The sequence below is a fragment of the Ranitomeya imitator genome, chromosome 3 (genome assembly GCF_032444005.1).
Source record: "Ranitomeya imitator isolate aRanImi1 chromosome 3, aRanImi1.pri, whole genome shotgun sequence".
Classification (NCBI taxonomy): Eukaryota; Metazoa; Chordata; class Amphibia; order Anura; family Dendrobatidae; genus Ranitomeya; species Ranitomeya imitator.
In genome coordinates, this window is record NC_091284.1 from 99,469,993 (window position 1) to 99,480,727 (window position 10,735).

Genomic DNA, 10,735 nt, shown 5'->3' on the forward strand with positions numbered 1-10,735 from the left:
TATTTCAAAAGATTTGGCAGCCATGGATAGAATGGGATTAGAATTGTGGGGAGGATGCATAATGGTATAGATGATGTTCATACTATACAATTGTATTTGAATTGGGGAAGGAATATCGGATGGGAATTTGGGAAAGCATTAAAGGGGTTTCGAAGGGGGGGGGAAAGGGAGGGAAAAGGGGGTGGGGAGTTATGTTCATAAAATATGATTATCTGTGAATAACAGCTTGATGTCATTTGTTACCATTGATTTTCCTTAATAAAAATTTATCTGATTAAAAAAAAAAAAGATTTAGCTGTTAGTAGGTCATTAGAGACTTTAGTAAGGGCAGTTTCAGTAGTGTAAAGAGCAGAAAACAGATTGAAGAGGGTCGAGACGAGTGTTATCTGAGAGATTGTGGATAAGGCGTGAATGTACCAGGCGGTTGAAGAGTTTGGAGATGAAGGGAAGATTAGAGACAGAGCTATAATTAGCGGCACAGTTTTGATCGACGGATGTTTTTTTAATTAATGGATGTATGATGGCATGCTTAAATGAGGAGGGAAAAATACCGGAAGAGATAGAGAGGTTGAATATTTTTGTTAGGTGAGAGGTGCCAGCCAGGAAAGGGACTGGAGGAGATGTGACGGAATAGGGTCACTGGTGCAAGTGGTTGAGCGAGAAGATGCAAGGAGCCTGATTACTACTTCTTCTGTAACTGGTTCAAAGTCAGACAGTGAACTACATGCAGTGGGGGACGGAGGATAGTGCATGGTATGAGGGGATTGGGAAATCATTTACTGTCGGATATGGTCAATTTTTTCTTTGAAGTGATTGGCCAGATCTTCAGTGAGGAGAGGAGATCCGTGGTTGGGGGTCTGCACTCTTGGGTTAAGTAGGGACTGAAAAGTGTCAGACATTTCAGGTTATTGGATAATGACCAATAATTTCATCCAGGGCACTTTGCAGGGTTTCATTGTAATGCTCCAATGCAGAATCGGGACATGAGAGGGAGGAGATAGGGGCCAATGAGGACTGCAAGTTCTTCATAAGTTTCTGGGTGTTAGGCTGGCGTCACACTTGCGAGTTTTACGGACGTAAGAGCGCAGAAACTACGTCCGTAAAACTCGCAAAAAATACGGCACAATTATTCTCTATGCCCCTGCTCCTATCTGCCGTATTTTACTGATCAGTATTATACGGCTTTCTACGGCCGTACAAAATCGCAGCATGCTGCGTTTGTCACCGTACTGCGCAAGAAATACGCCAATGAAAGTCTATGGAAGCGTGAAAAATACGGATTACACACGGACCAGCTGTGTGACTTGCGAGAAATACGCAGCGCTGTTAGAGAGAAAAGCCGGCAATTCAGTGCGGTGTACAGTAAAATCACACTGACAGCTTACAGTCCAATAGGTAGAATAAATGTGTACACATAGAATAGGTGTGTATATATATATATATATATATATATATATATATATATATATATATATATATATATATATATATATATATATATATATATATATATATAATATATATGTCAGTGAGACACATATATATATTAATATTTTTTCCAGCGCTAGACAGCAGTAAACCATGTCTTCTCTCCATTTTTTTTGCAGATTCCACACTACTAATGTCAGTAGTGTGTTTCTGCAAAATTTGGCCGTTCTATCTACTAAATTAAAGGGTTAAATGGCGGAAAAAATTGGCGTGGACTCCCGCACAATTTTCTCCGCCAGAGTAGTAAAGCCAGTGACTGAGGGCAGATATTAATAGCCTGGAGAGGGTCCACGGTTATTGGCCCCCCCCTGGCTAAAAACATCTGCCCCCAGCCACCCCAGAAAAGGCACATCTGGAAGATGCGCCTATTCTGGCACTTGGCCACTCTCTTCCCATTCCCGTGTAGCGGTAGGATATGGGGTAATGAAGGGTAATGCCACCTTGCTATTGTAAGGTGACATTAAGCCTAATTAATAATGGAGAGGCGTCAATTATGACACCTATCCATTATTAATCCAAATGAATGAAAGGGTTAAAAAAAAACACACACATTATTAAAAATTATTTTAATGAAATAAAACCAAAGGTTGTTGTAATATTTTATTTAACGCCCAATCCAATCACTGAAGACCCTCGTTCTGTGAAAGAAAAAACATAATAAACCAACAATATACTTACCTTCCGCAGATCTGTAAAGTCCAACGATGTAAATCCTTCTGAAGGGGTTAAAACATTTTGCAGCAAGGAGTTCCGCTAATGCAGGCTGCTCCTTGCTGCAAAACCCCGGGGAATGAAGCTAAAAATAGGTCACTGATCTATATTTAGCTTCATTTGCGGTGAGGCGCCCTCTGCTGGCTGTTCATAGATCGTGGGAACTTACCTAGAAATCTCCCAGGCTTTCCCCCCCCCCCCCCTTCGAAACCCCTTTAATGCTTTCCCAAATTCCCATCCGATATTCCTTCCCCAATTCAAATACAATTGTATAGTATGAACATCATCTATACCATTATGCATCCTCCCCACAATTCTAATCCCATTCTATCCATGGCTGCCAAAACTTTTGAAATACATCTAGTTTATTTCTCTTAGTATAGATACTTTTTTCCAATAAAATTATATGGTCCGTCTGCGTAAGAAAGTCTCGTCTAGTCGGAGGCTCCTCCCTGATCCAGAACCGAGCTATCAATTTCCTTGCTATGAATAACAGTCTAGCAATCGCCAGTTTAGTAGTGTGGAATCTGCAAAAAAAATGGAGAGAGAAGACATGGTTTACTGTATGTAAACCATGTCTCAAATCATGTCGGGTTTTAGGAAGGAGAAAGCAAAAGCCGGTAATTGAATTACCGGCTTTTTGCTATATCGCGGCTGTATGAAGTAATAATATATATACATATATGTGTCTAATAGGCGTATGTCGGTTTGGCAAGCCTGCGATAAAAACACGCAGTACGGCTGCCATACGGATTACATACGGAGGATGCCATGCGCAAAAAATGGTGACACACCCTGCCTACGGAGGAGCTACGGACCACTATTTTCGGGCCTTTTCAGCGTATTACGGCCGTAATATACGGACCGTATTTGCATACGCTGTGTGTGACGCCGGCCTTAATGGCCTGTATGTTTCTATAAGTGTGGAAAGTGGGGGCGACCTGAGCGGGATGGCAGTTCTTGATAGAGAATGAAAGAAGGTTGTGGTCAGAGAGCGGGAGAGGGGAGCTTGTGAAATTGTCCACTGAGCAAAGCCGGGAGAAGACCAAGTTGAGGGAGTTTCCATCTTCATGCGTTGGAGAGTTATTACTCTGCGAGAGGCCGAAAGAGGAGGTTAGAGATAAAAGGTGAGAAGGAGAGGGGAAAAATTTTCAATTCATGTACAAAATCTATCTGATCTGGAGGAGAAAGAAGCCAATTTCTCTACAAAGCTTCTGTTTTCAAGTGTGCTGTTAACATAAAAATTAATGACGATCACTCGTTATAAACATGTGTATAAACATATACACTGCTCAAAAAATAAAGGGAACACTATAAAATGCCACATCCTAGATATCACTGAATGAAATATTCCATTTGCAAATCTTCATTCATTACACAGTGGAATGCATTGAGAATAATAAAACCATAAAAATGATCAATGTACCGTATATACTCGAGTATAAGCCGACCCCCCCCCCCCCCCCTAATTTTGCCACAAAAAACTGGGAAAACTTATTGACTCAAGTATAAGCCTAGGGTGGAAAATTGGAAAATGCAGCAGCTACTGGTTAATGTCAAAAATAAAAATAGATGCTCCATACCATTGATTATGGCCCCATAGATGCTCCTTATAATGCTGTGCCCCATATATATTGCTCTGCACCGTTGATTATGGCCCCATAGATGCTCCTTATAAAGCTGTGCCATATAGAATGCTGCTGGTGCTGCAATAAAAAAAAAAAAATCATACTCTCCTCTCTTCGCTCAGGACGCCGGCGCTTTCAATATTTACCTGCTCCTCATGCGGCTCCGTCTCCAGCACTGACGCTCAGCAGAGGGCGCGCACTGACTACGTCACAGCACCCTCTAACCTGAGCGTCACTGCCAGAGGACGCTGAAGACGGAGCCGCACCGGAGCGAGGAGCAGGTAAATATAGCGCAGCGCTGCACTCCTTGTATACTTACCTGCTGCGGCGCGGTCCCTGCAGTCCCTGGCTTCCCCGGCGCTGCAGCTTCTTCCTGTAATTGAGCGGTCACAGTTACCGATCATTTACAGCAATGAATATGCGGCTCCTCCTCTATGGGAGGTGGAGCCGCCTATTCATTTCTGTAATGAGCGGTGCCATGTGACCACTCAGTACAGGAAGAAAAAAATGGGCTGAAAATCCCGGCTTATACTCGAGTATATACGGTAAATCAAAAATGATATCCCATGGTGGTCTGGATTTGGAATGATGCTAAAAAAAAGTGGAAAATCAAATTAGAGACTGACCCAACTTCAGTGGAATTGACTCATGACAAGAAAATGATGCTCAGTAGTGTGTGTGGCCTCAACGTGCCTGTATGACCTCTCTACAATGCCTGGACATAGACCTGATGAGGCGGTGGATGCTCTCTTGAGGGATCTTCTCCCAGACCTGGATTAAAGCATCAATAAAATCCTGGTCGGGTTGTGGTGCAACGTGGCATTGGTGCATGGAACGAGACATGATGTGCTCGATTGGATTCATGTCTGGGGTCCTGGCAGGCCAGTCCATAGCATCAATACCTTCATCATGCAGGAACTGTTGACACACTTCAGCCACATGAGGCCTAGCATTGTCATGCATCAGAAGAATCCCAGTGCACCTGCATGTGGTCTCACAATGGATCTGAGGATCTCATCCTGGTACTTAATGGTAGTCACAGTACCTCTGGCTAGCACAAGGAGGACTGTGCCACCCTCCAAAGAAATGCTTCCCCACACCATTACTGAACCAATGCCAAATAGGTCATGCGGGAGGATGTTGCAGGCAGCGGAATGTTCTCCATGGCGTCTCCAGACTGTAACGTCTGTCACTTATGCCAAGTGTGAACCTGCTCTCTGTTCTCTGCAAATGCCAATCACCCTGACTGTGTTGAACTGTAAGCACAACACCCACTTGTGGAAGTTCGGCCCTCATGCCACCTTCTGGAGACTGTTTCTGACAGTTTGAGTAGAGACATGGATGTTAGTAGCCTGCTGGAGGTCATTTTGCAGGTCTCAGGCACTCCTTGCATACAGGAGGAGGTAACGGTCCTGCTGCTGGTTGTTGCCCTCCCACGGCCCCTTGCACATCTCCTGGTGACAGTGGCCTGTCTCCTGGTATCTGCTCCATGCTCTGGATACTGTGTTGACACAGCTGCCCTTCTTGCCACCTCTCACATTGATGTGCCACCCTGGATGAGCTGCACTACCTGAGCAACTTCTGTGAGTTGTAGACCCCGCCTCATGCTAATCTACAGTACCTCTAGGGTTGAGAGCAATGACAAAATGCAAAAGTGACGAAAGCACCAGCCAAAAAGGATGAGAACAGAGAAATGGTCTGTGGTCACCCCCTGCAGATCTTCTACTTTATAGGGGTTGTTTTGCTTATTGCCTATAATATCTACGAGTTGTCTGTTCTGTTAGCACAACAGCAGGAGAAATTGACTCACAATCAGAGTTGCTTCATACCTGGGCAGGTTGATTTCACAGCAGTGTGACTGACTTGCAGTTACATTGTGTTGTTTAAGTGTTCCCTTTATTTTTTTGAGCAGTGTATAGTGTATTGCTATATTACTATTCCACTGGTCTGCCATAATGTGTGAACATTGATTCTCATATCACAGTATATTAGGCAGCAAGTAAACGGTCATTTCTTGAGTTTGTAAAAATGGGGCAAGAATAAAGACCTGTGCAACTTTAGCAAGAGTCACAGTGTGATGGAAAAAGGACTGGGTCCAAGCACCTCCAAAATAGCAGGTCATATGAGATGTTCTTTGTATTTGGTGACTGGTACCTGAAAAAGTGTTGGGGTGCTTTCACATTGCGTTCTGTGTCCCTGTCAAGCCATATGTCCGAAATACCCTGCAAAATGGGGTCAGGACACATGTGCCGACGGGGCCATAGACTGTAATGGTGACAGCAGATCAAAAGTGCCCTCTGCCATGCATAATTTTTGAGGTTATATGACTAGAGGCGGACATCCAGTAGTAGTGTAGTAGATTACATCCTAGTGTCAGGCTACTCGAGGCGTAAACTTCCCAAAATACTGACCCCGTCTGTGCATGCACCGGACCCCGTTTTGCGGGGGATTTCAGATGTATGCCCTGCTGGGGACACAGAATGCAATGTGAAAGCACCCTTACAAAGAAGCAATCCTGGTGATCTAGTAACTGGGTCATGGACACTTGCGTCTTATTGAAGGCTGCACCGATCCCCCATAAAAAGATGGAGACCCCACCTCTTAGGTTCTGGTCCTAACATCTCGTGCCTGAGTTTGGGGGAGCCCATTTTTGCACTGATCAGAGCGGGTGTAGCAGCACCGTGCGGGTACACACCATGTACATGGTCCTCGCTGTAACCGTCATCTCCTTCTTATGTAGAAAGCAGAATCTCAGCTGGCGTATGAACTTCAGGCAGCTAAAGAACAGCAGAAGATTCGACAGGAAGAAATTGAGATCGAGGTCGTACAGAGGAAGAAACAGATTGATATTGAGGAGAAAGAAATTGTTCGTATGGACAAGGAGCTGATTGCCACAGTGAGGAGGCCCGCAGAAGCCGAGGCCTATAGGATGCAGCAGATTGCAGAAGGACAGAAGTGAGTACACACTAGGGCAGATACGGCGTCACTCATAACATTGTCGGAATCTGAATCAGATTTATTTTGTAGGAAGAAGTACTTTGAGGCTATGTGCACACGTTGTGGGTTAGGCTTAGGAATTTCTGGTGCAGATTCTGCCTCTCCTGGCAGAAAACGCACCTGCGGATTTGTTGCGTTTTTTTTTGTGCGGGTCCGCAGCGTTTTTTGTGCATTTTCGCTGCGGTTTTCTTGCGGATATGCCAGCACCGGACTTCTGAGCACGCTTGTGTGCTAGGCTCTTGATCCTGGAGAGGGATCTATGAGGATACGGGGTGGCAGTACACGCCGTACTCATAGTCCGTATTGTGGGAGTACAGGTGTGACTGTTCACCCTGTATCCCTTCTGGAAAAACCTGAAAAGAAACGACGCACATTGAGGTAGATAAGGGTCTAATGAAAGACCCGTGTCCACCTCCTACTGACACAAAGCTAAACTGAAGAGTATAATGCTAGTCGGTGCGGTGGGGTGTACACTGCAGAGGAGGAGCTAACTTTTTTTTATTTGCATAGTGTCAGCCTCCTAGTGGCAGCAGCATACACCCATGGTTCCTGTGTCACCCAATGAAAGGCGATAAAGAAAAGATTTTTTTTTTTTTTTTTTTTTTTAAAGGTGATATCCAGAATTTTTTTTTTTTTTAAGTGTTTTTAGGATGAGAATTGTAGCTCTTTATTAAGAGTTGCTGGTGCAGATCGGACGTCTTTTGCTTATGTTTTTTTGATTTCCATAGGGTGAAACAAGTGCTGATTGCTCAAGCAGAGGCCGAGAAGATCCGTAAAGTTGGAGAAGCAGAAGCCTCTGTTATTGAAGCTATTGGAAAAGCTGAAGCCGAGAGGATGAAGCTGAAAGCCGGAGCCTACCAACATTATGGAGAGGCAGCTAAAATGGCCCTTGTTCTGGAGTGTCTGCCACAGGTAACTCGTCACTTACATTTTTCTTTTACGCCTTTGATTTTTGAGGACGGTCTCTGAACCATTCAGCAGAGGTTGGTGGAGATATCCATGAATCTCTGAAATAGGCACTAGGGCTTTCTGGGTTGTACAGGATATGAAATGTCATTGATGAAGGTTTGGGTTTTGTCCCCCCACAATCTGATGCACAGACTGTCTCCCTTTGCCGTGGCTCTTGCTTTCCCTCTTATTACTCTTCGTCTACCACTAGCTTCTGGAGCTTCAGCCATTTATTCCCACATCGCTTTACCTTGTGCATTTGCTGAAGTTGTTTCTTCTTTGTTACAGATTGCTGCCAAAGTGTCAGCGCCATTGGCCAAAGTGGATGAAATTGTCATTCTCAGTGGAGAGAACAGTAAAATAACCGGTGAAATGAATCGTCTGTTGGCTGAAGTTCCCGTTTCAATTCAAGCTCTCACTGGTGTAGATCTGACGAAGGTGAGCGTGCCAGGAGATGGATGACATGGCCAGTAGTCCTGTCTGTAAATATAGCTAGAATGTTCTACTTTTTACAGATGAGCAATTAATTCACAGGTTCTCTGGCCCAGCGGCCACATCAGTAGTTTGTGGCTGTTGGGTGGAAGCCCTGCGAGCCACCTCCTACATGCTCGGGTGCTGAGCGTCTTCGGTGTGCTCAAATGCTATGGTCGAGTCTCCGCAGCTGAATGTCTCACAGCTGTTTGACAACCGTAAAACATGCAGGGATTGCCTAATAAACAGGACATCCCCGCATGTGTTTCAGCTGTCTTGATAGCCGCGAGACCTGCAGCCGCGGAGACTCGACCATACATTAGAGCTCACCGAAGACACTCCGCACCCGAGCATGTGCCGATACCTTTATACGAGCACCTTTGTTCATCACTGGTGGCCACTAATAGTTTTATGTTGGGTCAGAATTTTGTGACCCATACCTCTGTTATTATGTTATAGAAAGAATGGATTTGGCAACTTTTCTGTTTACTATACGGCCCAGCCAGGAAGGTGAGCGAAGATATTTGTATATTTTTTGTAACACGACCAGAAAGGGTTCTGTGTCATAGAGGATGCTCAGGTTTGGAACAAAAGTTCGCAGTTGCTCTATGTGACTGCAGAATTGTGAAACCTCACAGTGCACATGTTAAAATTAAGTGCTGGAAGCGGTTATGTGACCCAAAGTAGGCTAGATACACACTGCCAGCCATAATCCGTCTATACAGGCACAGCCTCAATTAATTCATTTGTATTGAACGATGTTTGCGCCCATATAATATGGCTGTAAGTATGCAGATCACAGACCTGCAGTGAGTTGTCTGCCACTGATGGCAGCAGCTCCTCACACCCCCCATAGTGTTCATATGGCTGATATTGTGCAGCCAGTGCCTGATGCATGTTGCCCACGGATTGGGCAGCATGCGTCCGGTTCACTTTACACTGTATATACAGTAAGTGTCTTTATACAGTTTTGCTCCTTGATGTTGGAGGCTATAATGGTGCTTTCATGTTGCATTCAGGCAGCTATTCGTTGGCCCCATCAGCCATAGACTATAATGGTGCCTACAGAATGAACATGCGCTTTGAATTGCATCATTTTCGGGCGTATATGCTTCCTGGAGGCGGACGTACTGTCTACTACTCTGTCTTCACTATTATTTATAGTCTACGGCCCCATCATCACAACTGAATCCCATTTTGCATCGGGACCAGCGAACTGATGCCTGAACACAATGTGACTATAGAGATGACCACAGCACTACTGTATGATGGTGCACAAGTAGGATGCAATCCCCTTCAACGATGCGCAAGAAAACTTGGCACTCAGAGTAGATGAAATAAAATACATGATGTAATATGCAATCCAACAGTAAAGGTTCACCAACATTTCAGCCTACATTAGACCTTCCTCAGTGCCTACTGAAAAGAGATCAGATTGCGTTTTATCCCGTGGGTCAGCTAGGAAGCGTGCACATGGTGTCCCCAGACGTCTGTTGGAACCAGCGGTGTACACTGCGCTCAGTCTTCCTATTTGACCCAGTGGATAAAACGCAATCTCATATCTTTTCAGTAGGACAATAGGCACTGAGGAAGGTCTGATGTAGGCCGAAATGTTGGTAAACCTTTATTGCTGGATTGCGTATTAAATCATTTATTTCATCTACTCTGAACGCCATGTGGAAGCCTCCTAACAGGCCCTGTGACTACGTGTCCCTACAGTCTCCATTTCATTGATCTGATTCCTTTTGTAACTTTTTTTTGCTTCTTTCTTCCCATCCCGCAGATCCCTCTAATCCAGAAAGCCACGGGAGTCTTGGCATAGGAACGCATGAGAGCAGCCTGCCCCTCCATTCACTTGAGCAAATGCCTTCAATTCTTCGGGACTCTGTTTTATACAGAAAAGACAATTTCTGTTACATTTTTAAGCATCTGGTGCCTTACATTTCAGGACCAGAACCACAAGTTATATCATTTAAGTTGTCTTTAGTTTTCGTCGAAAGATTATTTTTTTAGCAGAATCATTTTTATGTGTTGTTGTGATTTATTGGTTTCTACTATACAATCAGTTTGCTAGGCAGAGTTCAGGTATGGCTGGAGTCGCTGCCCTCTGTGCCTTCAGACTCCTCGCCCTCTGGTTATCCGGTCAGTGCTGCCAAAATGCTGCTTTTTTTTTTTTTTTTCATTATTATAAATATGTAGGGACTTCAGCCACACACACACCAGTACACAGCACTGATCCATGGCACCGGCCATTGTATGCGACTATTGGGCTGCAAGCCTTGTGGTCTCTCCTGCAATCTATAGTCACATTACATATGCCTGGCCTTGATTCCCGACCCCTTAGTGTCACAGCTATGCAGTTGTATGTGTGTCCTAGCAGTACGGGCTGACGCCAGTCATTTTGTAAGGTCGTAGCTGAGCGAAGTGCATGTAGCAATAAGTCCATTTGCGCATGCACCACCCAAGTTTGTGCCATAAGATGGCGCTCTGAC

General features: G+C 44.6%; 1 protein-coding gene across 2 annotated transcripts in view; it reads left to right on the forward strand.

Annotated features, from left to right (window-relative positions):
- The window catches only part of FLOT2 (flotillin 2), a 95,205-nt gene extending 84,948 nt beyond the window's left edge, over nucleotides 1–10,257 (forward strand). The window contains exons 8-11 of one of the 2 annotated variants that reach the window (XM_069761209.1): nucleotides 6,568–6,782; nucleotides 7,553–7,736; nucleotides 8,061–8,210; nucleotides 10,027–10,257. In XM_069761209.1, coding sequence (XP_069617310.1) covers nucleotides 6,568–6,782; nucleotides 7,553–7,736; nucleotides 8,061–8,210; nucleotides 10,027–10,065 — 588 coding nt within the window. In that variant the 3' untranslated portion in view covers nucleotides 10,066–10,257. The remainder of the gene's footprint in view (nucleotides 1–6,567; nucleotides 6,783–7,552; nucleotides 7,737–8,060; nucleotides 8,211–10,026) is intronic. The other variant, XM_069761210.1, reaches the window with a different exon arrangement.
- Nucleotides 10,258–10,735: the final 478 nt, after the last annotated feature.